This window comes from Schistocerca nitens, chromosome 2 (genome assembly GCF_023898315.1).
Source record: "Schistocerca nitens isolate TAMUIC-IGC-003100 chromosome 2, iqSchNite1.1, whole genome shotgun sequence".
NCBI lineage: Eukaryota > Metazoa > Arthropoda > Insecta > Orthoptera > Acrididae > Schistocerca > Schistocerca nitens.
The window spans coordinates 73,192,247-73,219,374 of NC_064615.1; the positions used below are offsets into that span (position 1 = coordinate 73,192,247).

A 27,128-nucleotide genomic window follows, 5' to 3' on the forward strand; every position below is an offset into this window, starting at 1 on the left:
TTACCTAATATAATTCCCTCAGCATCACCTGATTTAACTGACTACATTCCATTATCCTCGTTTTGCTTTTGTTGATATTCATCTTATACCCTCCTTTCAAGACACTGTCCATTCCGTTCAACTGCTCTTCCAAGTTCTTTGCTGTCTCTGAGAGAATTACAATGTCATCGGCGAACCTCAAAGTTTTTATTTCTTCTCCATGGATTTTAATACCTACTCCGAACTTTTCTTTTGTTTCCTGTACTGTTTGCTCAATATACAGATTGAATAGCATTGGGGAGAGGCTACAACCCTGTCTCACTCCCTTCCCAACCACTGCTTCCCTTTCATACCCCCTCGACTCTTAAAACTGATATCTGGTTTCTGTACAAATTGTAAATAGCCTTTCGCTCCCTGTATTTTACCCCTGCCACCTTCAGAATTTGAAATATAGTATTCCAGTCAACATTGTCACAAGCTTTCTCTACGTCTACAAATGCTAGAAACGTAGGTTTGCCTTTCCTTAATCTTTCTTCTAAAATAAGTCGTAGGGTCAGTATTGTCTCACATGTTCCAACATTTCTACGGAATCCAAACTGATATTCCCCGAGGTCAGCTTCTACCAGTTTTTCCATTCGTCTGTAAAGAATTCGTGTTAGTATTTTGCAGCCGTGACTTACGTCATTTCACTGGCACTAATGAACTCGAGAACGCGATCGGCCAAGCGCGTGTCATCTGCTAAAATTGACGATATATCAGGCGACAGCTGTAGACGGGCGCGTAACAGAGTAAAATAGGGGCACTCAATTAAAAGGTGTCTTACCGTCCACAGTCGAGAGCAGTGGGGACAGAGTGGGGGAGGATCGCCGCTTAAAAGATGTCGATGCCTAAAAAGACAGTGCCCTATCCGGAGTCTAGTTAAAATTACCTCCTCCCGACGACGCGTTCGGGAGGAAGAGGTCCGAGCACAAAGAAGAGCTTTCACGTCCCGCAATTTATTATGGGGAAGTGTCGACCAATGTGTGTGCCATAAAAGAACAACACGACGACATAAAACGCTGCGTAGATCGGTGAAGGGAATCGATTGAATAGCTGGCCAAAGAAGAGAGACTGCAGCCTTGGCCGCAGTATCGGCAGCCTCATTTCCACCGATACCAACGTGTCCCGGGAGCCAGAGGAACGCCATCGAGACGCCCCCCAGGTGGAGCAAGTGCAGACAGTCCTGAATCCGGTGGACCAGAGGGTGCACAGAGTAAAGAGCTTGGAGACTGAGGAGAGAGCTGAGAGAATCTGAGCAGATAACATACTGTATCCGCTGATGGCGGCAGATGTAGTGGACAGCCTGGAGAACAGCGTAAAGCTCCGCAGTATAAACCGAACACTGGTCGGGAAGCCGAAATTGATTTGGGGTGTCGCCAACAATATAGACACTCCCTACACCTAACGATGTTTTTGAGCCATTAGTGTAAATAAATGTGGCTTCCTTCATTTGTGCACATGGAGCAGCAAATGCCCGACAATAAACAAGTGAACGGGGGACCATCCTTGGGAAATTGACGAAGGTCACGGAGCAGGCAGATCCGGGGACGGAGCCAAGGCGGTGCTGTACCCGAAGTTGTCAAGAAGGTTTTAAGAAAGCGGAAGGAAAGAGAATGGAGCAGGTGACGGAAGCGGACTCCCGGTGGTAGTAGGGAGGAGGGGCGGCCTGCATACCCTACATCAAAGGAGGCGTCGAAAAAAATGTCATGGGCTGGATTAGCAGGCATGGAAGACAGTTGGCTAGCATAACGACTCAGAAGGACTGCTTGCCGATTGGACAGCGGAGGTTCAGCAGTCTCAGCATAAAGGCTTTCCACAGGGCTGGTGTAAAAAGCTCCAGACACTAAATGTAATCCATGATGGTGGATAAAGTCGAGACGACGAAGAATAGGCGGCCGAGCAGAGGAGTAAACTATGCTTCCATAGTCCAATTTCGAGCGCACTAAGGTGAGATAGAGGCGGAGAAGGACCACTCGGTCCGCTCCCCAGGAGGACACGGAGGGTGTTGAGCGATCGCAGACAGCGAGCCGAAAGATAGGAAACGTGGGAGGACCAGCACAGTTTTCTGTCAAACATAAGACCCAAGAATTTAGCGACGTCTGAAAACGGAAGGTTGACAGGTCCTAGATGTAAGGAGGGTGGAAGAAACTCCTTACATCGCCAAAAATTAACACAAACGGTCTTACTGGGAGAAAAACGGAAGCCGGTTTCGATGCTCCAAGAGTAGAGGCGATCGAGACATCCTCGAAGACGTCGTTCAATAAGGCTGGTCCGTTGAGAGCTGTAATAGATCGCAAAATCGTCCACAAAGAGGGAGCCCGAGACATCAGGAAGGAGACAATCCATAATTGGATTTAAGGAAATAGCAAACAGTACAACACTTAACACGGAGCCCTGGGGTACCCCGTTTTCTTGGGAGAAAGTGCGGGAGAGAGTAGTGTTCACCCACACTCTAAATGTGCGCTCTGCCATACATTGCGAAGAAAAAGGTGCAGCCGACCTCGAAAGCCCCAAGAGAACAGTTTGCGGAGGATGCCTGTCCTCCAACAGGTATCGTATGCTCTCTCCAGATCAAAAAATATTGCTACTGTTTGGCGTTTCCGGAGAAAATTGTTCATGATTTAAGTGGAGAGAGCAACAAGATGGTCAAGTGCAGAACGATGCTTTCGGAAGCCGCATTGGGCAGGTGTTAAAAGACTGCGGGACTCCAGCCACCAAGCTAAACGGCAATTCACCATACGCTCCAAAACCTTACATACACTACTCGTGAGAGAAATGGGGCGATAGCTAGAGGGGAGATGTTTGTCCTTTCCAGGTTTCGGAACAGGAACGACGATAGCTTCCCGCCATCGTCTGGGAAAAGAAAAGTACTGTCGGTCCAAATTCGATTATAAATACGAAGGAGGTAACGCAGACTATGGGTTGATAAATGCAGCAACATTTGGATGTGGATACCATCCGGTCCTGGGGCGGAGGAGCGAGAAGAAGAGAGTGCATGTTGGAGTTCCCGCATGGAGAAAGCAGTATTATAGCTTTCGCGATTTTGAGAGAAGAAAGCAAGAGGTTGCACTTCCGCTGCACGTTTCTTCGGGAGAAACGCTGGTGGGTGATTTGAAGAACTCGAAATCTCAGCAAAGTGTTCACCCAAGGAGTTAGAAATTGCGACGGGGTCCACTAATTTATCACGCGCGACAGTGAGCCCAGAGACCGGGGAGAAACTAGGCGCGCCTGATAACCGTCGAATCCGACTCCAAACTTCCGAGGAGGGAGTGAACATGTTAAATGAGCTAATAAAGAATTTCCAGCTTGCCTTCTTGCTATCGCGGATGACGCGACGGCATCGCGCACGGAACTGCTTATAGCGGATACAGTTGGCCAAAGTAGGATGGTGGCGGAAAACACGAAGAGCATGTCGCCGCTCACGTATTGCGTCACGGCATGCCTCGTTCCACCAAGGAACTGGGGAGCGCCGGGGCAATTCGGAGGTGCGTGGTATTGAACGTTCCGCAGCTGTAAGAATAACGTCGGTAATATGTGTGACCTCATCGTCGACGCTAGGAAAGTGACGGTCATCGAATGTCGCTAGAGACGAAAAAAGTGTCCAATCGGCTTGGGCCAACTTCCAGCGTCGCGGGCGCATATAGGGCAGTTGAGGCTGCAGTCTAAGGACACATGGAAAGTGATCACTCGAGTGTGTATCATCAAGGGCGAACCATTCGAAGCGCCGAGCTAGCGGAACAGTACCGACCGAAAGGTCCAAATGAGGGAAATGTGTCGTGGAGGCAGACAAAAATGTAGGGACCCCAGTGTTGAGGCAAACTAGATCTGCTTGGTGGAAGACGTCTAGCAATAGTGAGCCACGTGGACAAGGATGTGGAGATCCCCAAAGCGGGTGGTGGGCATTGAAGTCCCCAACCACCAAATAGGGGGGTGGAAGCTGACCAAGAAGATGAAGGAGATCAGCTCGTGCCATTGGCGTGGACGATGGAATGTATACAGTACAAAGAGAAAAGGTATATCCAGAAACGGAAAGAGACAGCTTGGAAGGAAGTGTTTAAGTGGATTGGGTGATAATGGAGAGTATCATGGAGAAGAATCACGAGTCCTCCATGGGCTGGAGTGCCTTCAACAGAGGGGAGATCATATCGGACAGACTGAAAATGAGGGAGAACAAAGCGGTCATGGGGACGCAGCTTTGTTTCGTGAAGACAGAAGATGACCGGCGAGTAGGATCGTAAGAGGATCAACAATTCATCCCGATTGGCTCGAATGCCGCAGATATTCCAGTGGATAATGGACATAGGGTGAACAGAAAATGGAGGAATGTGACCAAGGTGGCCGTCAACTCAACGACTGCTCAGAGCTTGCGACCGACAGCATGGAATGGCATTCAGCCGAAGGCAGAAGATCCTGACCCATAGGTTGTTCAGGAGCAGCTCTTGCCACCAGCGATCGGCCGGTTGATCGGCCGCCAGCAGTGCGCCTCGGCGACACAGAAGACGGCCGAGTGCGATTTCCGCCAGGTGGTGCTGTAGATGAGACATGCCTTGGCGGAGAAGGAGATGAACTGAGTTTCTTATTAGCCTTCTTGGAAATATGATGTTTAGATGAAGGAGGAACCGATGGTTGTGAAGTTGGGGTACGTAAAAAATCTTCACGAGTATGCTCTTTTTTCGAAGTCTTGGTGTCTGACTTTTGGGCTCGAGATTTAGCAGAAACCGATGAAGGGTGAACCGTAGAGTGGGCAGGCGAAAGTGGTGAGGTTGAATGGGTGATCTTTGCGCTGGCCGATCTGATGACCGTGGCACTAAAGGTGAGGTCGCAAGTCTGCGTGGCCACCTCCTTTGTTGGCCGAGGAGAAGCAAGGACAGTGCTGTATTTTCCTGTCTGAGGCACGGTTGGCTGTCGACTGGCGAATAATTTTCGAGCAGCAAAGGTCGACACCTTTTCCTTCACTCTGATTTCCTGGATGAGCTTTTCGTCTTTAAAAATGGGGCAATCCCGAGAGGAAGCAGCGTGGTCACCCATACAGTTGATGCAGCGAGGGGATGGAGGTGGACAAGCACCCTCATGGGCATCCTTGCCACACGTAACACATTTGGCCGGATTGGAACAGGACTGGCTGGTGTGATTGAACCTCTGACACCGATAGCAACGCGTAGGGTTTGGGACATAAGGGCGAACGGAAATTATCTCATAGCCTGCTTTGATTTTGGATGGGAGTTGAACTTTGTCAAATGTCAAGAACACATTGCGGGTTGGAATGATGTTCGTGTCAACCCTTTTCATAACTCTATGAACAGCCGTTACGCCCTGGTCAGACAGGTAGTGCTGAATTTCGTCGTCAGACAATCCATCGAGGGAGCGTGTATAAACGACTCCACGCGAGGAATTTAAAGTACGGTGCGGTTCCAACCGGACAGGGAAGGTGTGGAGAAGTGAAGTACGCAGCAATTTTTGTGCCTGGAGGGCACTGACTGTTTCTAACAACAAGGTGCCATTCCGTAATCTGGAACAAGACTTTACAGGACCTGCAATTGCGTTGACACATTTCTGAATAATGAAAGGGTTGACCGTAGAGAAGTCGTGACCTTCATCAGACCGAGAAACAACAAGGAACTGTGGCAATGATGGAAGAACTGTCTGTGGCTGTGACTCAGTGAACTTACGCTTGTGAGCGGACATAGTGGAACTTGAGGAAACCATTGCGGAAGAATCCCCATGATTACCGGCGTCTCCGATGGCGTGCTCCTCCCTTGTGGGGGCCCTCTCTGAGGGCACTCCCGCCTTAGGTGATTGTTCACACCTCAGGTCACACCTCCCGACAAACGGACGGAGGGACCAATCGGCACTTTCGGAAGGTATCAGCTCAGGTAATCACCCCTCCCTGGGCCTGGCCGTTACCAGGAGGTACGTACGTGTCCTACCTGTCTACCCGGGGCGGGGAATTACGCGTTACCCCGTTACCGGCTACGCACGAAAATGCGTGGGTCGGCCTTCAGACACTCACAGGGAGGATGAAAGAGAAAGGGAAAAACAAAGAAAGGGAAAGGAAAGAAGAGAGGTCTCAAACGCCGCAGTGGAGAAAAGGGTAAAGAGAAGAGGGAAGGAAAAGAGAAGGACAAAGGAAGGATGAAGACATACAAGCAGAGAAGCTGAAAAATGCGTTAAATTTACGAGCGTCCGTCTCCGGACGTAGGCACAAACCATACTCCCAGAGCGGGAGAAAGGGAAGGAAAGAGCCAGAGGTGAGGGGAGGGGGGGGCGAAGATGGGGGGTAGGGAAGGATGCGGGAAAGGAAGGTATGCAGCCTGGAAAGGAAGGAGGGCCACATTAGCTCGGGGTCCCATGCTCGCTACGCACGTATCCACAAAAGAGTTGTGGACCCCCTGGGGGGATTTTCACATCTGTCAACACCTGCTTTCTTTGGGATTGGAATTACTATATTCTTCTTGAAGTCTGAGGGAACTTCGCCTGTCTCATACATCTTGCTCACCAGATGGCAGAGTTTTGTTAGGCCTGGCTCTCCCAAGGCTGTCAGTAGTTCTAACGGAGTGTTGTCTACTCCCGGGGCCTTGTTTCGACTCAGGTCTTTCAGTGCTCTGTCAAACTCTTCACGCAGTATAGTATCTCCCATTTCATCTTCATCTACATCCTCTTCCATTTCCATAATATTGTCCTCAAGTACATCGCCCTTGTATAGACCCTCTATATACTCCTTCCACCTTTCTGCCTTCCCTTCTTTGCTTAGAACTGGGTTGCCATCTGAGCTCTTGATATTCATACAAGTGGTTCTCTTTTCTCCAAAGGTCTCTTTAATTTTCCTGTAGGCAGTATCTATCTGACCCTTGGTGAGATAAGCCTCTACATCCTTACATTTGTCCTCTAGCCATCCCTGCTTTGCCATTTTGCACTTCCTGTCGATGTCATTTTTGAGACGTTTGTATTCCTTTTTGCCTGCTTCACTTACTGCATTTTTGTATTTTCTCCTTTCATCAATTAAATTCAGTATCTCTTCTGTTACCCAAGGATTTCTACTAGCCCTCGTTTTTTTACCTACTGGATCCTCTGCTGCCTTCACTATTTCATTCCTCAAAGCTACCCAGTCTTCTTCTACTGTATTTCTTTCCCCCATTACTGTCAATTGTTCCCTTATGCTCTCCCTGAAACTCTGTACAACCTCTGGTTATTTCAGTTTATCCAGGTCCATCTCCTTAAATTCCCACCTTTTTGCAGTTTCTTCAGTTTTAACACGTTCGCTGCGGCTGACGCTTATAAGCGTTTCCGCGATCAACACGCCAGAGCGGCTGACGCTCATAAGCGTTTCCGCGATCAACACGCCAGAGCGGCTGACGCTCATAAGCGTTGCCGCGATCAGCAAGCCAGTGCGGGTAACACTTATAAGCGGTGCGCTCGCTAGCTGAGTTCTCACTAGGGGAGGTCGCCAACTGGGACACGCCGATTTCGTCCGAATTGTTTCTAGAAAGAGGTGGGACTCCACATAACGTGCCCGAAATATTTCGCCTGAGTTGGCCATAGGAAAGGAGAACATGCTCTCGAAAGTTGTTCCGATAGCACTATAGGAGGCTATACCCTATTTAGCGCTCTGTTCGTCGTTATTGGCGTAGAGTAATGGTCAAGCGCATTGCTCACGAAACAGGCGACTTGGGATCAATCCCAGGTCCGTCCTGATTTTTTTTTCTCATTTTTATTTTACTTCGTATCTTCAGAGTGTTCGGTTATTTACGGTAGATGTATATTTCTATCGTCAAGTCAAAAATCTAATTAAAAGATTACAAAGTGCCCCTGAATAACTCCAACAACAGCGAGAGGTATCATCAAGAGAAGATGCAATTAAAATACATTCGACCGTGCTGCATCAATTCAGTGCTCTTGTGGACACCCCTATGATCTAGTACGCTTGGTTTGCATCCAAACTATTAGAGGAAACACCTTAGTTTTAAAACTTGAATTAAGTGTGCTTTCCAATGAAGCATGTTGCAGAGAAATGTAACTGCTCAAACAATGCCTTCATAAAATGTGCCTAGAGTGAAACATATATGTTTCACATGTTTCTATGATATGTCACCATAAAAATGGCAAAACTTCTACTGTCGTAATGAATAAAAAGTAGCGCACGTAATCACAAGAATCTTTAAAATCTTTATTTTCATTAAAACTTTCGCCTAGTTATATAAATATACTACTTGAATGTATTTAAATTCTACGGTAAATAGTTGAAAAATCTGACGAAACCAAGGAAAATAAGAATGAAAACAATTGAAAAAAATTAGGAAGCACCTGGGATTGATTCCAGGTCGACTGTTTCGTGAGCAATGCGCTTGACCATTACGCTACGCCGTCAACGTGTTCGCTGCGGCTGACGCATATAAGCGGCGCGTTCACTAGCAGAGTTCTCAGTTTAGTTTGTTCGGCTGTGCACTCGTGTTAGTTCAAGTAACCAACGACATATCACGTAACGTGTTCCTGTCTGCAGTTGTGTGTTTTCTTTTTTTGTCGTCTGTGTTGTGCATTGTTTGCAATGGCGGCGACTGAACCGACACCGGGGCCTTCGAACGCGAAAAAGTGTAGGAAGAGTGACCAATATACTGACCATGAGTTACTACGTGTGTTAGAAGATAGTGATGTAGAGTTCAGAGAGGACGAACCAGATGAGGGTGACTGGCATTTGGAGACTGCAGAAACAGACCACAGTGATGACAGTGTGGAAGCAGAACTGTCCAGTATGTTTCGTGACAGTTCGGAATCGGACGATACGGGCGACGATGATGAGGAAATCGCCGACGATAAAGAACCAGCGCTCGCAGAGGTAAGCAAACCAGGTGTTACGTGGCATGAAGAACCACATGGGATGCAGTATCACCCGTTTACGAAAGCAGAATGTTTGCTGATGAAGCCTGCTGGCAATACGCCAATGGATTTCTTTAGGCTACTGGTTACAGATGACATACTGCAGCTCATAGTTGACGAAACAAATGATAACGCACGGAATATATTTGCGAGCGCAAATACACAAGAGGGCTCTAGAATTAGTAATTGGAAACCCGTAAGTATAGAAGAAATACTTGTCTTCCTGGGGATTTCATTACATATGGGTAATGTCAAATGTGCCCGACTACAAGACTACTGGAAGAGGGATCCGCTGTTCGAAAATAAAGGAATAACGATGAGTATGAGCAGAGACAGATATTTGCTGATCTTACGCGCATTGCATTTTGCAAAAAATCCAGAGTCAGGAGAACCGAAACCAAATGATCGACTGTATAAGATACGCCCTATATTGAATTATTTCAACAACAAAATGTGTAATGTGTATTATCCAGGTAGGGATCTCTCTTTAGATGAATCAATGATTCTTTGGAGGGGACGATTGTCATTTAGACAATACATAAAAAACAAAAGAAATAAGTATGGCATCAAATTGTACATGCTAAATAACCCAGACGGCTTCATCAATAAATGCGCTGTGTACACGGGGATGCGTGGTGATATGGGGGGAAAAGGGCATGCTGAAAAGATAGTATTGCATTTGTTAGAAGCGAAGGTGAATGTTGGCCATCACATTTACATGGACAATTTTTACAACAGCTTTGCCTTAGCTAAAACCCTGTTGAATGCAAAAACACATTGCACCGGGACACTAAGGGTAAATAGGAAAAATACCCCTAAAGACGTGGTATGCGCCAAGCTGGGGAAAGGGGACACCATAGCACGATATTCGGACGGGGTAATGATCGGCAAATGGAAGGATAGACGAGAGGTCTCCTATATTTCCACAGAATACCCCAATACAATGGAACGTGTGCAGAATGCACGCCAGCAAATAGTCGCGAAACCACTGCCAATTATCAGATATAATAGTTGTATGTCTGGGACCGATAGGCAGGACCAGATGTTGTCTTATTATTTATGTGAACGAAAGACAATCCGCTGGCCAAAGAAACTATTCTTCCATGTAGCTGACATGCTAATGTTCAATGCACATTACCTATATAATAAATACTCAGGGCATAATATGACTTTGTATGATTATAGAATACAAATAATAAAGGGACTACTTCCACCAATGGACGTTACAAAAGGTGTGCGTAACAAATGTAAAGACACACATGTTGTGCAAAAGCGGGACGCAACGGAAGGGACGAAGCAAGTTATGCGGAAGCGATGTAAAACGTGCGCGGCACGGGGCAAGCGTACGGATACACCATACGTGTGTATAACGTGTCCAAACCAACCTGGATTCTGTTTGAACTGCTGCACAATTACACATCCATAATGTAATGGGACGTCGTATCTACAGAGGAAGATCTGTTTGTGTTTGATTTGTAAAGTGTTTGTTTTATTTGATAGCCATGTAAATATAGTTACATTGGTTGCTCAGAATATGATGTTTCTGTACAGTACCGTATGTGGACTTATTTGTGGTTTGCTATAAAAACATCACCTCTACACCTTGAAAACGTATTTGTTACTAGCTGCAGTGCCCGGCGTTGCCCGGGTGTGTATTCATTCCTGTCTTATTTTAGTCCATCTGCTTCTTCTCTCTCTGTCCATCGCCTCCTGTTCTATCGCTATCTATTTTCCATTCATCTCAGTTCCGTTTTCACACAGGTCAATCTTCATGACATAATATTTCCTGTACTATGTGTCCCACAAGAATATAATTTTCCATGTTCCCCGGGAAGAATATTAGGAAACTGCAAAATGAGTTGCGAATGGAGTTGGTATTACAGACGTAATACATTACAACCACATGCATAGTGGGACGGATTTTCGTGCGTTTCATAGCTTTGACGTCATATCTCCTGTACTACGTGTCATACTATGATATAATTTCAAAGCTACATTTAGTGGTATATATGCATATCCTCTGCAAAATTCGTCGCGAATAGCTTTAGTAGTAATGACATAATAAATAGAAATCACAAACCTGATGTTGCGGTTATTCAAGAACAGAATTGTTTATGACGTCATATCTCCTGAACTATATATCGTAAGTAGTTTTTGCTACCATAGCAAATGATTCATTACCTTAGAGAAGATTTGTACCAAATTTGATTGAAATCGGTGTACTAGTTTAGGAGCAGATGTGGAATATCGTCACATGATGCGGCCGTTTTTGACGAATTACATTGTTCATGACGTCATATCTCCTGACGTATGTGTCGTATGTGGTTCTTACCCCTACAGTGATAGTTTTCCGATAATAGGAATATGTGTACCAAGTTTCGTTGAAATCGGTCCAGTAGGAGGAGATGTGGAACATACATACATACACATACAGTCATTTTTATAATATGTATATATTTGTGATTGGGTTTCCATAGCACCACATTGCAGACGAGTCCTGTCTCTTTTTCTTCGTTTTATAAATCTTTTGGTGTTTTCCGACTAATTCTTTTTCAATGGAGTGGATTTGTCACTTGTGTGAATTGCATTTTCTGTCCAGTTAGCAATACAATAAATAAATAAGGGGCTTTGTTAGAATTGTTTGCAATAAATGCATGTAACGCTTATAAGCGACAGACAGCAGGCAGCATTTATCACATGATCGGCATGCAGCTAAAGTGTACTTGTATTTCTATATCTAGCACCTCTTCCGCAGACGTTATATTCGTTGCCAATATTACGTTCGTGCACAACATGAATTTGTCGCAAAACTAGACATTAGTCTTACGATCAAAATTTAGGCGTGTTCATAATTTGTATTCAGCCAGGTATGGATTACGAAATATAAATTCCAGCAGTATCTTATTATAACTTGAAACTGCTGACTTCCCTTGCAGAACAAAGTTTTATTCATCCATAAGAATTATGAAAAGATACAGTGGCGAGCTAAGTCGGTAACTATGTAAAGTTATTTCCTCGAAATAAAAATCATAGAAGGCCGTGCGGCTGCAAAGAGAAGTGATTGCAGCGCTCCTGGCAGCTAGCCCCGAACTGTTTTGACTGAGTGGAACGCTGCGCCTCTGGTAGCCAGCGTACGAACTCCAAACGAATCAGCTGGCGGCATCTAGTTTATTCGCCACAAACTTACAGGTTTCGCAGGGCTATGATTTCAGCTCTCAGCGCACGTGCGCTTACAAGCGTCCGCCTCGCGCGTTAGCGGCTCGCACTGGCGACCGCAGCGAACGTGTTAATCTACAGTTCATAACCAATAGATTGTGGTCAGAGTCCACATCTGCCCCTGGAAATGTCTTACAATTTAAAATCTGGTTCCTAAATCTCTGTCTTACCATTATATAATCTATCTGAAACCTTTTAGTATCTCCAGGGTTCTTCCATGTATACAACCTTCTTTCATGATTCTTGAACCAAGTGTTAGCTATGATTAAGTTATGCTCTGTGCAAAATTCTACCAGGCGGCTTCCTCTTTCATTTCTTAGCCCCAATCCATATTCACCTACTACGGTTCCTTCTCTTCCTTTCCCTACTGTCGAATTTCAGTCACCCATGACTATTAAATTTTTGTCTCCCTTCACTACCTGAATAATTTCTTTTATCTCATCATACATTTCATCAATTTCTAATCAGCCATGTCAAATTCTCAATGAGGACTTTTACTCACTTCAAAACCACTAGCTTCCAGCAGTAGTACCACTTCAACAATATCACACCTTTTATACTAAAATTATCCCATGTAAAGCCTTGGTAATCACATTAATTATATCTATTTTGATCATCAGTGTCAGTCCTAATATTCTTGCAACCCCCCCCCCCCCTTTCGCACTTCCTTTTCATAAAAGAGGGTTGACAAGTTTTCAGAAATATTTGTGCAGTTTTTTTTACAGGTTATTCACCACTATCCACAAGTCCATTTGCTGAATATTACTGCTGACACATCTGCTGAGCTTTTTAGACAGGAGAAATTAAACAAAAATCTAGGAAAGCTATGGGGGGATTGAGGGGAAAAAATCAGGATGTTTTCGACAAGAAGGAGACAAAATTAAAGCGTTATAAATTAAATAGTAGGTTGAGTGAAGTTTGAAGGACGCAAAGTAGGAGTTAGGAATTATTTATTTAAGTGAGCTGTGATGTATCCTAAAAGTGGTAGAACACCCAAGGTTAGTTTAACTGCATTATTGTTAGGAAATCAGATAGCAGCACTGGTGACAAGATTGGAAAAAGGTAAGCAAAATAATTAGAAAATTAAGTGTGTTAAAATAAGATAAGAATAATGGGCACAATAACAGTGAAGAAGAAAAATAACTTACATTCTATTAAATGGATAAAGAGAGAGAAATGATTTGTACAATTATTACTGAAATGCAAGCTACACAATGTGGATGAAGAGGAAAACCAGAAAAGTTTGTTATATAAATAGAAGATGAAGTACATCATTCACAGAGCAGTAAGCAATGAAGTGATTACTACTGACTGGGGTGAAAGTGTTGAGACTATTTGCCAAAAATTTGAACTGAATGAATTGTGATGTGCATCCCGACCATTTTTGTAAAGTCTCTGAAAGACTTCTCATCACACAGATAACAAAAGGAAGAAATGACATGATATGACATGATGCCACAGGGAAATCTGGGATGGTATCTCTCTCACAAACACACACACAAACACACACACACACAAACACACACACACACAAACACACACACACACACAAACACACACACACACAAACAAACACAGACACTGTCATCACTGGGATTTCAGATCAGCATCAGTGCCTGGAGATTACAGTGCTTTTAAATATGTCTGTCCACTGCCCAATTCCTATGTGGTGAGTAGCAATCTATGTTAATTGATATTGCTAAAGGGAGGGGTATGAAGGTCTGGCAATGGGTCCAACCAGCCCTTGTGAAGCCAAATGAGGAGCTGCTTGAATAAAGAAGTAGTGGGATCATGACGATTCATCTACTGAAAATGACAGCTGGAGTGAGGGTGACATGCTGATCCCACGTCCCACAATCATAAATTGCCCCTTGTACTGCAGCAGTCAGCCACTCCGAACAGACCTAAAGCCTAATCCATGAATGGTGTTAATGTTACATTTACAAGGGAAGAGTTGTCCCTAGAGAAGTGATAAGAGAAAAGACTAAAAGTTTTGAACAACTCACCAGCACTTTTCCTAATAATAAGTACCAGGAAAAAAAAAAAAAAAAAACTAAAAAGTACGGAGGGGCCGACAATGACAGGGAAAGGGGAGAGAGGGAGGGGGGAAGGGGAGGGTCTTGCAACATTCTCAGAGAAACAGTTGAGGAATTAGAGTGCCTCAATGACTCAACTGTGGGCGAGAAAATAAAAGAGGTTTCGAAGCTGAAGGAGACTTGAAATATGAGTACGCGAATATCCAGAAAAGTATATCAATGTTGAGCAGAATTATATGAAAGGATAGAGTAACTCGACTGATTTACTAGGAGATGCTGAGATAATTAGGATTTCAATTTTATAAGATGCTGTGGGGAGCAAAGGTATATGAATGCATTTGGGACAGACAGTTCTAGGAATTGAAAATTTAGAGGAAAATGAATAGCTTATCAGTGTAATGATGATAGTCTTTGTATGAATGTGGGCAGGAGTATGCAATTTTGTAGACAATCACCACAATAATTTGAGAGATCTATCAGATTACAGAAAAGTTGTACAAAATGACATTTAACTTTGTGCTGAGATTCCTTAATGTTGTTGGAGAGGAGAAGGAGGTCGTCTGCAAATCCCAGGCAGTTTAAATTTTTTGTCTTTGACATTTTCAATTCTGACGTTCCTAGATTCCAGCACAGAGTTGAGCAGTAGTGGTCACAAGCAGTCTCCCTGTCTCAAAATCTTCATGGGGAATTGCTCAGAAAAATCTCCTCTGTATGTGACTAGATTTTCAGTTGGTAATGGGGAGTTCTACCAATTTAACTTTTGGTGGAGCCAGAAATTTTTGTAAGATTTTCTATTAAGATGCATGAGTACAGTCACATGGCTTCTTAAACTGTACAAAAGGTGATTGCAAAGATGCTCGTTTTGTTTACTGTAATATTCCACAAGTAATTTTTAAGACGATGGTTTGTTCTGCACATCGTCTCCAGAGTCTTAAGCCTTACTGGGATTCACCTGTTTTGTGATGCAGTTGTTATTTAACCCAACCATTTAAAACTTGTATGTGCAGTTCAAGAAAGATGTACCTTCATTTATTTGGATTGCTCTTGTTTGCTGTTTTGTGGAGTGGGTAGATTAATAGCTGTGGTCCAATGTTTAGGGAATTTTTATGTTATCCATTGTTTTGAATTTTTGATAAAGCCATATTTCTACAAAAACTTGGGCCTTCTCCACATTTCTTTTAGTTTCCCAGTGTCTTCACTGCTGCTTCCACCTCTTGGGCCATTGGGGGGTTTCTGTGTTGTGTTGGTGTTTATTGACTTTTACTACTACTACTACTACTACTACTACTACTACTACTATTGTTATTATTATTGTAACTAAATAATGGAAATTCCTGAATGGAGTAAAAAAAGTATTCTGAAAATGATAAACTGCTACTAACCACACAGAGGAGGCAATGAGTCATAGACAAGAGCAACGAAAAGACCGCTAACACTGTGGCCATATGTGCATAAGTTGTACTCTCTCTCTCTCTCTCTCTCTCTCTCTCTCTCTCTCTCTCTGTGTGTGTGTGTGTGTGTGTGTGTGTGTTTTCTATTTCTATTTTAGCAGTTTTCATTGTCTCTGTCATCAGCTCAACGCCTCTTCTATGTGGTGGGCAGGAGCTTTTATTATTGTCTGAATTAGGTCAACTCAGTACAGTGCGACACAGCTGATTCATGACATCATATTGTTCTCCTTTTCTCTGCTTCCCAATACTTCTTTCTTCTGTCCATGTCCCTCCTCTCTTCTTTTGCGTTATCTTCTGGAAACCCTTGACCATTGTACTTTTTGCCTGAACTCATGTCTATTTTCTGTTTCTCTCTGTTATTCCTTACTCCTGTAAATCTTTCTTAACATCTATAAATCACGAAATTCGGGCTTCTGGATTTTTGTCAAAGTTGTTGAATATCTCTTTGGTTACACTCTTGATATCCATTATTTCTAAGTGGCCATAAAATGTGACCCTCTGCTTTCTTATTGTATCTATTATATTCTCAGTTTTTTCGTATACCTCTTTGTTGCTTTTTAGTTTCCAAATCCCACATTCATACTACAGACCCCTCTTGGGCTTCCGTGTCAGTTTTTATAAGTTTTCTGGGTTCTTCACATTTCAAAATTTTATTAACACTTTTATCTCGATGTTGCCATTTTCTTGTTACTATGTGCCATTTTTCCATCCTTACTTTTCAGCCTTAACTAGGGGGGTTGTACTTTTGGGGTTGTCTTCCAAAGCTTTTGTACCAGTGTCTGGAACTAGCCTTTTAGTAGTTTTTGTCTGGTGAGTTGATCGCACTGTAACAAAGCAGGTGGATTTTTTTTTCCACTCACCATCGAGGACAACGTACTGGGTTCTATTACTTAACAAGTCTTCGAGCCACTCACATACTTGGGGAACCAATCCCATATGCCCGTACCTTAGTTAGGAATCTGCAATGGGGCACCGAGTCAAGTGCTTTCCGGAAGTCAAGGAATATGGAATCCGTCTGATACCCTTCATCCATGGTTCGCAAGATATCATGTGAAAAAAGGGCGAGTTGCGTTTCGCAGGAGTGATGCTTTCTAACGCCGTGCTGATGCATGGACAGCAACTTCTCTGTCTCAAGGAAATTCATTATATTCTAACTGAGAATATGTTCGAGAGTCCTGCAACAAACCGATGTTAAGGATATTGGTCTGTAATTTTGAGGATCCGTCCTTCTACTCTTCTTATTTACAGGCGTTACCTGCACTTTTTTCCAGTCGCTCAGGACTTTACGTTGGGCAAGAGATTCGCGATAAATGCAAGCTAAGTGAGGAGCCAATGCAGTAGAGTACTCTCTGTAAAACCGAATTGGAATCCCATCAGGACCTGGCGATATATTTATTTTCAACCCATTCAGCTGCTTCACAACCCCCAGGGATGTCCTCCATACGGGAATCTGTACGAGACTCAAACGGCGGTATGTTTGTACGATCCTCCTGCGTGAAAGATTTCTCAAATGCTAAATTTAAAATTTCAGTTTTCGTTTTGCTGTCTTCCAATGCCAGGCCAGACTGATCAGTGAGTGACTGGATGGAAGCCTTCGACCCACCTACCAATTTTACGTAAGACCAGAATTTCCTAGGGTTTTCAGCAAGATCTTTTGCTAAGGTATGACGGTGGTAGTGGTTGAATGCTTCGCCCATCGTTCTTTTTACAGCAGCACGAATCTCTACTAACTTTTGCCTGTCCTCATTCTCCCGATCTTTCTTGTACCGCGAGTGCAACTGTCTTTGCTTCCTGAGCATTCTCCGAATTTCGCTGTTAAACCACGGTGGGTCTTTTCCGTCCATAACCCACTTTTCGGCACATACTTGTCCAATGCGTGATTTACAATTTGTTTAAAATTTGCCCATAATTCTTCCACGTCCATCGTAGCGGAAGTAAATGAAGTTGATTCATTTACTAAGTGGGATGCTAACAACTGCTTATCTGCTCTTTCTAGTAAGAATACTCTCCTAGCCTTCTCGACCGACTTTTTAACTTTCGTAACCATAGTCGTAATGACAACATCATGATCACTAATCCCTGTCTCAACACCGACTCTGTCGATGAGGTCTGGTCTGTTCGTGGCTACCAGATCTAAAATATTTCCATTACACGTTGGCTGTCAATTTAGCTGCTCAAGACAGTTTTCGGATAATGTGTTCAAAAGTAATTCACACGACGGCTTGTCTGTACCACCTGTAATGAATCCATACTAAGTAGGTTGAAGTCACCTCCGACTAATATAGCATGACCCAGGTTCTTCTGCGATACAGAATGTACACTTCCTTTGAATGATTCTAGAACTGTCACGGCGGAACCTGGTGGCCGGTAATAACACCCAACAATTAACTTTATTTCCCCTAGCCCTGTTAAGTGTGTCCAGATAACTTCACAATCACACTCTACTTCGACCTCAGTAGACACAATATTTTTGTCAACTGCAATGAAGACACCACGTCTTACAGTATCTAATCTGTCTTACCGATACACGTTCCAACCCGCACTAAGTATTTCAGAACTTCCTGTCTCAGGGTTCAGCCAGGTTTTTCAGAAAAATGCAATGCACATAGTATCAGAAGGAAACGATTTCTTGAAATACTATCGGCAATTCCTTTCACATGAAATAAAGGGCCCTTTTTCCAATAGTCCTGCAACTTCCTCATCTTTACATTTCCCATGTGCAGGAAAACTCCCAAGAACACTAACAATTAGCCAACCATCACATCTTTCCAACAATTTATTCGTGATTGTTCTTTGGTTTCCACAGAAAGGAATAATTCAATTGCATTTTGATTTGTTCCTTCTACAACTTTCAATAGAAATTCATCCGTCAGCAAAAGATGAAAATAATCTAAGGGAGTGTTTCCCGTTGGTTGAATTAGCAGTCCCTAATTTTTTATAAACGGGCAATTTACGATTCCAACTGGCTCACCTTCCCATGCAACACTTGTATCAGCTACATTACCACTCCTTCTGCCCTTTCCCTGTCACTTGGATTCACAGCCATTTCTACAGTCCCACCTAAAGCAAACCTGGCTCAGTCAGACTCTTTAATGGATTCCCACCCATACTCCCCACTGGCCAATTCCGTTTCCGATTGCTTTCTTCTAACAGGGTGTATATGTGGACAAGGAAAAAAAAATCCCGGATTTCCCAGTTAAAAATACACTTTATCCCACATGAAAATACACTTTTTCCGTGTTATACTCTTCCTTGGCACTGTAAAACTCATCAGTCCTATGGTTTTGTATGCGGGTGTAGAATTTCCCGGCACTTTAGAAAACGAAACTCAGAGGGGGGGAAGACACGCTTTGAAAGACCTTTGATGTGCAACATGTACGCTGCATATTTTCGTATTACAAAGGTATAAATTTGAATTCCACCAAACACCGCATGTTACTTTCCGAAACATTGAAATCGAGATTGCGATGCGCTTTTGTAAGATGGTCATAGCTCCTGTCACGTGATCTCGCCAGCTGATGGCAGCATAGGACACATGATGTAGTGAGCCAATAGCAAGATCACTCTTAAGTAGCGCAAACACACAAATTAGAAAAGTTAATGGTTTAAATTAATATACACAGCATTCACATATAGTATTGGTCTCGAAGATTAATAAACTGGAAAAGAAGCTAAGCTTCCACATATAATGTTGATCTTTTTTGCACGTGTTACACTTTGAGATACATCACACAAATGTGCCAGTAAAATTACGTAAATGTCTGATCTTTTGGGCTCGAAATTCTTCTAAATGGTCGTCCTCAAAGAGTTGATTTTTAAATGAGAGTAAATCGCTTTGTGATTTAAGAAATTCATCGTACATTCTCGCACATAGTTCATCTTGCGTAAAAGGAAATCTGCTTTGAATGTAACGCTTTTCAAACCACCATTCGCAATATTTTCCCGCGACCTGTTGGAAATAGGTTCGTTTCAGCAGTTGCAAGAGAACGCCAGGCAAGACTCGAGTATCACACGGAATTTGTAGTCTCCCCTCCCACAACGGCCAAAGGCCGGTCACGTGATTCCACCGCCACCCGGACAGGAGGCGGGGCGTGACTGCCAGCGCTCCTGTTTCTACTTGGGTGTACTATGTTGCCTTTCCCTAGTGCACTACAGCCAGATTGCGCAGATTCTTTTCAGGTTTTTACTACGAGTTGTTTAAAAACGTACAGCCCAATGAGAGCCTAGAAGATTAAGTGACTTAACAAAAGTTTGCACTCTTTTTCCTTTTTGTTTCTCAAAATATTTTTCTTATTAACTTTCGTGTGTAGCGAACATGAGTTTCTACTGTGATGTTTTTATCGCTCAAAATAAAGTGTCTGTGACAAAATTGCCGAAGAAGTCGGCTTTAATTTCGTGTACGGCAATTAAAAAGCCTTCGTGAAATTTCCACTTTAACATGCTGTAACGAGTTGGCTATTTCTTTGTACATAAACATTTAGCAGATGCAAACAGTTCATTGTTCGTTTCGTTTCTTTATTAAAGTTGCTGTCTGCTGGTGTTCGTGTGAGATTTTATTCCGCATACTTCAAGCAGTATGTTCATAATATATCCGTGTCTTAGGCTGATATAACATTTCATAGTTTGGCAATACATGGGATATGACTTTTCAGAGTTTTACAGTCGGCTGAAGAATGAGTTTCCAACATTTTGTCCATTTGCTGCTCAAATAGGATACAATAATTATTGAACTGTCAATATTTTCCATACAGTCGTCCTCAGCAAACTGCTGAATGGCAGTCACGCCCCGCCTCCTGTCCGTGTGTAGGTGGAGTCACATGACCGTTGTGGAGGGGAGATTGCAAATTCCGTGTGAAACTTGAGTCTTGCAGAACGCCAGTAACAGGCGTCACCGCGCTTGCGCAGCTAAGATGACGTAGGAAGCCCATATGTTCGTACGTGTAAAACATTAAAAGATCTTACGTATGGCATAAAAGAAACAAGACATCAGATGATACTTCAAGGGCGTCGAAATTAGTGAACCATACTAAAATGCATAATTCGGCTTAAAACGCACATTCATATGTAAATTTTCTTGGAGTACCAGTACTGTATTATCTCATGTTTGGTTCTTTATTATGGCATAATGCCATACGTGCACTTGAAATACAGCGAACAGTTGAAACCAGCCAATAGTGTGAAATTAAACACTTAGTTTCAAATAAATTGACTGCCTCGGCAGAAAAGATTAACTTTAAGCCAAATCTCTTTACCAAACCGGCAAAAGTAACTTCATTGTTCTGTCGGAAAGGTAGAAATAAAATCTGAAGCTAATAACATATTTTAGCCTTCCATAATTATGCGAACGTATTTTAATTCATTTGATAGCTCCCGGCCACAAAAATCCGTTTTGTTATCATTTAACATGAGCGCAATAAACAAAGAGAAAACAACAAAATCACTGAACGTAAACACAGGTCACGTGGACGCTCCCCACCTCAACTCTGACAGCTCTGTGCATCAGCCCCAGATTTACTATTATTTCCCAACTGGGGCAATATTAAATAGTGGCGCCCAGCCACATTTCAGTAACCAGAAGCGGGAGAAGTATTACTCAAACGCGACTCAACTGCGCATGCGCAAGAGCCCGCCCGCAACAGCTCAAACGAATCTAATTTAAACAGTTGTCACATCGCGCTCATCGTAGGCAGTTTGTTGTTATAAAGCATTGCATAGTCTTCCTAAAGCCTTTGACACACTTTGCTGTTGGCAGACGCTTGTATGAGCATTGTTTTGTTGTATACGGTGCAATTCCTTTGCAACTTAAGTTTTATTTTTGTTTTCTTTTTTCTCTCGTTCATGTTTTGTTGCTGCAGTATTATTCTGCAGTAGCGGGATACAGTAATATCCTTTGTTAGAGTATTGGTTCTTACCAGTCAAAATCACAAAAATTTAACTGAAAGCTAAAACAAAGAAAAATTCCCGGAATTCTAAACAATTCCCGGGTTTTTCCCGGTTTTTCTCCCGGATGAAAAAATTCCCGGGCTTTTCCCGGATCTCCCGGGCCGTATACACCCTGTCTAATATTCATAATAATTCCGCATCCATTAGTTTTTGTATGTTTATTGTGTCCCATATTTTACGTTTCTTAGGTTCTGAAGGGTCCGCTGTGTCACGATTGTTTTCCATTTTCAGTCTCACAACAGAGAAAAACTATAGGGAAAATACGCGAACCGCATCCGTAAAAATTGAAAACAATACATTCTTAGAGTGCCTGCGCAATAAACCACACCAAATGGCTGTGCCCAACTAAACTGTGGTGCCTCGCAACAGCCGAGTCTCTCGCCGCGCAGGCGCATCCACAGCATGTGCACCAGTATTGGCTGGGTGCGCTGGTGCGCCGATGGCAGCAAATGTGTTAAAATAATGTGTAAACTAGGTCACAGTGGCAGCAAGTCATACCGTAACAGTGCTACTGCTCTGAAACTGTGGTACAGAAGCCACGAAACATGTTTGTGTTGTAAGCTCATTATATGTCATGGTAAATCAACACATATTTGTCAATTATAAAATTGTACAGAATGCAACAGGTTATGTCTGCCATGGGCTTAATAAATGTATACGTTATTATAGTGATACAACGTAATACATTAAAAACGCTAATAAATTTTAAATTGTTAAAAAGGAAATAGTTAAGTGATAATATGTGATTCTGATATGCTCTTGTAGTCTGTTTAGATAAAAAAATAATAACATACGCAATAAGAACCTGCCTTATGGAGCTACAAAATAATACAAAATTGATAAAATAATTAGGGAAATATGCCAAATGCATGAAACAAACAACTGAAGTAAGTAATCAACATCCTGTGTTGGCGTAGCTGCCAGAATGTAGCATACACAAGAAGTCTGAGGAACTTAAACCGCCGGAGGGTCTCTTGTACCCTGTGACCCACCATTCCAAGAAAAGAATAATAAAACACTGTAGCAGTCACTTAATAAGATTAATATAGTATATTACTTAAACTGACAAGGGACAATCAAACATGAGAGTAATACAATCAATACAGGAAAATGAAGCAATTATGTAGTGAACTCTCATAATACATACTAATAAGATGTAGATGTTAATCAACGTTGGAACACAAACATTTCCATTCAAAAAGACTAATTCATTAGATCCACCTTACAATTTAATAATATCTCAATTAAGGTACCTTTCAGTCTAGCCACTGCTAGTTCCTCAAATTCAGAAAGAGAAATAGTCATCAAAGGAGGCTTTCTATACAGCTGCACATCATGTGGATACAGTTCTGCCAGTCCATCCACAATGGCTTTTGCTACTCTCCTTTTCTTTCGAGATATATCCATGGTAACTGGTAATAAAAATGTGGAAATTAATATTCACTGCTCAATAATATGAAAATATACACTGATCAGCCAGAACATTATGACCACCAACCTCCAAGCGATATAAACCCGTCCAGTTGACAGCAACATCACCTGACGAGGAATAACAGCTAGTCAGAGATCCACACAATGCATGCAATATCAGTGAACATGCTGTCCGTGTGTAGAATGGGGAAGGCGTGTGATCTATCCAAGTTTGACCAAGGGCAGACTGTGACTGCCTGGAGGCATGGCATGAGCATTTCAGAAACTGCGTGACTATTAGAGTGTTCAAGAATTGCTTTGGTGAGTTTCTTCAACACATGGCTAAACAAAGGTGAAACCATGTCCACACATCGTGGCGTTGGGCACTGACCCCTCATTGTAGATACTGGACGTTGCAGAATGGACACACCGGTAAAATAGGACAGACAGTGCACTGTGGCAGAACTAACTAAAATGCTGGGCAGAGTACAAGTGTCTATCAACACACAGTGCACCAAACACTTCTAACAATGGACCTCTGCAGCCAACAACCCATGCATGTGCCATAGTTAACACCACGACACTGGCAACTACGACTGAAATGGACATGTGACCATCAGCACTGGAAGTTGGCACAAAGGCAGTTCGTTGCACAGTCTGACGAATTCCAATATTTCTTCATCATGCTGATGGGAGGGCACACATCCATCGTCTTCCAGGGGAACAGCTCCCTGATACATGTACTGCGGGACGATGACAAACTGGAGGCAGCTGCATTATGCTCTGGGAAACATTCACATGGGCATCTGTGGATCTAGTGGAGCTTGTGCAAGATGCCATGAAAGCCAAGGAGTATCTTACATGGTTGCAGACCATGTCCACCCCTTCATGATGATCATGTTTCCCCACAGAAATGGCATTTTTCAACAAGAAAATAAGCCACATCACAAATCCAGCAGTGTGAGAGTGGTTCAAGGAACACAGTGGTGAGTTCCAACTGATGTGCTGACCTCCCAACTCACCAGATATGAAGCCGATCAAACACACCTGGGATGTGATTGAATGTAGTAGCAGAGCTCATTGCCACACTCCCTGGAATTCACGGGAAACAGGTGACACGTGTGCAGATGTGGTTGTGTCATTGTTAGCCGTGCCAAAGGTGGACATACTGGCTATTACATAGGTGGTTGTAATGTTCTAGCTGATCAGTGTATTAGTAAAGCAATAAACAATAGAAAGTCCAGGATGGAATAACAACAATATGGGAAGGCTAGAATGCTATTCGTTAGGTATAGGAGGCATTGAGTCACAGATACAGGAAAAAATCTACAAATATTTTACCTTTTGCATAAAGTATTTCTTCAGGAATAGAAAACCCTCTCGTATTCACACAACTTACACACATAAGGCAAATGTCTCTTTAGTGGAGATAATGGCCACGTGTGTATGTGAGTTTTCTACTTCTTATGAAATACTTTGCACGATAGCTGAAATATTTCTAGCATTCTTTTTCATTATGCCTATCTGTGACTCCATGACTCCGCTATGTGGGGAGTAGCAATATACCCTTTTCATACGGTTGTTAGTGGAGCATCGGTTTTATCAGATATACTATCCAGGATAACATTGAAGAATAACTTCTTACTAAGTATTTCAGAGCAATCACATTTCTGTGGTGTTTGTTGCTCAAATTTTACAGTGTTATTCCTTTCCAGACCACCCTATAGTAAATTTAAGAAAAGCAAGATTCCACAACATACTGAGCACACAGAAGCTCACATTGTCATACATTACCTGTTCCTGAAAGGAAAAATTGCTGCAAGTAGTCGTGATGAGCTTATTGCTATGCATGACGACAAAATACACTGAAGTATGACATTCTGTTAATGTTGCATAGGTGGTTATGTGGGCAAACAAGTTTCGAATATGACCTAAGAAAAATACTGACCAGCTCTCAGTGAGGAACCATGGATTGCTACGGAAGTGAATGCCATGGATGTTTACGACTGTATCGTTTCTGAAGCCAAAAATAGAAAAGGTTCCCACCAGTAATGAGTGAATATAGGCCTAATATGGATAGAAAAAAATCTGCTTACCAAGAGGCAGCAGGAGAGAACACACAAGAGATGTGGAAATGTATGAGCTTTCAGAGGTAGTGGGTCCTTCTGGCAGAAGGTTGAAGGGAATAGAACAGGAATGAAGAAAGAGGATCGGTGAGATTTTAGAGCTGGGAAGAGTTCAGGAAAATTCACCCACGACCACAGATCAAGGGAGACTTATAGGACACAATGAGAATGAAAGACCAATTGTTGGAACCTCCACAGAACAAGATTTGAAAGCCACAGAACTTAAAAGTTGGAAGGAAAACCAAACCCCGAAGATTCTTAAGAGTGGAAAACTAGGTGTATTACACACATTACACATGGTAGATAGGTATTGGGGAGGGGGGGGGGGGAGTGGAGGATGGCAAAATAATACAGGTCAGGAAACAAACAAAACAAAAAATAAAAAAATATATATATAAAAAATAAAAAAATAATGTAAGATAAAAGGAAATGCAGAAAAGGAGTAGCTAATTAAAAGAAATACTGAAACCACAGAAATTAATGAAAGGTAGGTGGTGAGAACCTAGCACATATTGTAAAGCCATTTGCCACCTGTGATGTTCAGAGAAACCGGTGTCATGAGGGAGAATCCAGTAGTAAAGAGACAGTAATAAACATACAACATAATCTTGTGCATACACCTGCTTGGCAAGTACTGTGCTTCCTTACACCCGAGCAACAACAGCACCAAAAGAGAAAATGCTGCAGCTTTCCCAGATAACCTTTCCTGGGTTTCCGACCACCGTGCTTAGTGTGCCATTAAGACCCAAAGACCAAGCAGCAAGCAAGTAATGGAACAGTGCCATAAAGTGGCTTGCAGTGTGTCGAAGACGTAGATGTAGGTGAAGCACTAACATGACCATTACAAGCAAAAACGCAAATAGTTTTATTTTAGTTTTTCACGTCCTCTGTGGTTGCATTCACTGCAAGTCGCCATGATGTGGAATGTGTCAGCAGGTACAAACCAGATACATTTTCTCCGTGAGACCAATGGCTACATGATGGCCATTTACATAAACAGATTAATTCTTAATCTACAACAAACACTGATAAACTTAATCTGACCTTTACTTCAGACCTTTATCTGCAAGAGTAAGTTAAGTTGTGAACAAAAGACACTTCGTACATAATGTTATATTTACAAATACTAGCAATTATTTATAAACTGTGTCTGATTTTTACAGCAATTTTCATAAGAGTGTAAATGTGCTGTGAGGCAGTTGTTAGTGTTACCTAAATTTTTACACAGTGCCTAGTACTTGAAGTTCGTGTATGGACACCACGTTATTCCTTACATGACATTTCTGTAAGAGTACTTTGTGGCTGTGCATGGAACTGTGCAAAAAATTGTTCCATATGACATCAATAAATGGGAGTTTGCAAAGCTGATTTTCTAATGCTTCCATCTATATCTCCATTTATACTCTGTAAGCTACCATGAAGAGCATGACAGAAGCTACATCCTATTGTACCAGTTATTAGAGTTTCTTCCCATTACATTCATGTATGGAGTGCAGGAAGGATTGTTTGAATGCCTCTATGCATGCTCTACTTATTCTAAGCTTATCCTCACAATCCCTTTTGATCAATATGTCTATATTGTAGTATATTCATAGAGTTCATCATTTAATGCTGGTTCTTGAAACTTTGTTAGTAGACTTTCTCGGGATAGCTTACGTCTATCTTCAAGAGTCCGCCACTTCAGTTCTTTCAACATCTCACTGAACCTGTCCCATGGGTCAGACAAAACCAGGAACCATTTGTGCTGCTCTTCAATGTATACATTCAATATCCCCGGTCAATCCCCTTCAGTAACGGCCACACACACTTGGGCAATAGTCTAGTCAGTTGAACGAGTGATTTGTAAGCAATCTCCTTTGTAGCCTTTGTAGTCTCATCGCATTTCCCCAGGATTCTACCAATAAACCGAAGTCTACCACCCACTTTATCCATGACTGAGTCTATATGATCATTCAATTTCATATCCCTACACGAAGGTATCAGGTCTAGAAGTATGAAACCGGAATTTCAGTATAGATGGTGCTAGCCGTCAGTGTAGGACCTGTGAGACTGCTCCT

General features: G+C 42.6%; 1 protein-coding gene across 2 annotated transcripts in view; it reads right to left on the reverse strand.

Annotated features, from left to right (window-relative positions):
• LOC126235732 (DNA primase large subunit) overlaps nucleotides 1-27,128 on the reverse strand; it is a 90,142-nt gene that overhangs the window by 55,861 nt on the left and 7,153 nt on the right. For both annotated transcript variants that reach the window (XM_049944510.1, XM_049944509.1), the window contains one exon: nucleotides 22,789-22,947. In XM_049944510.1, the coding sequence (XP_049800467.1) occupies nucleotides 22,789-22,942 (154 nt within the window). In that variant the 5' untranslated portion in view covers nucleotides 22,943-22,947. The remainder of the gene's footprint in view (nucleotides 1-22,788; nucleotides 22,948-27,128) is intronic.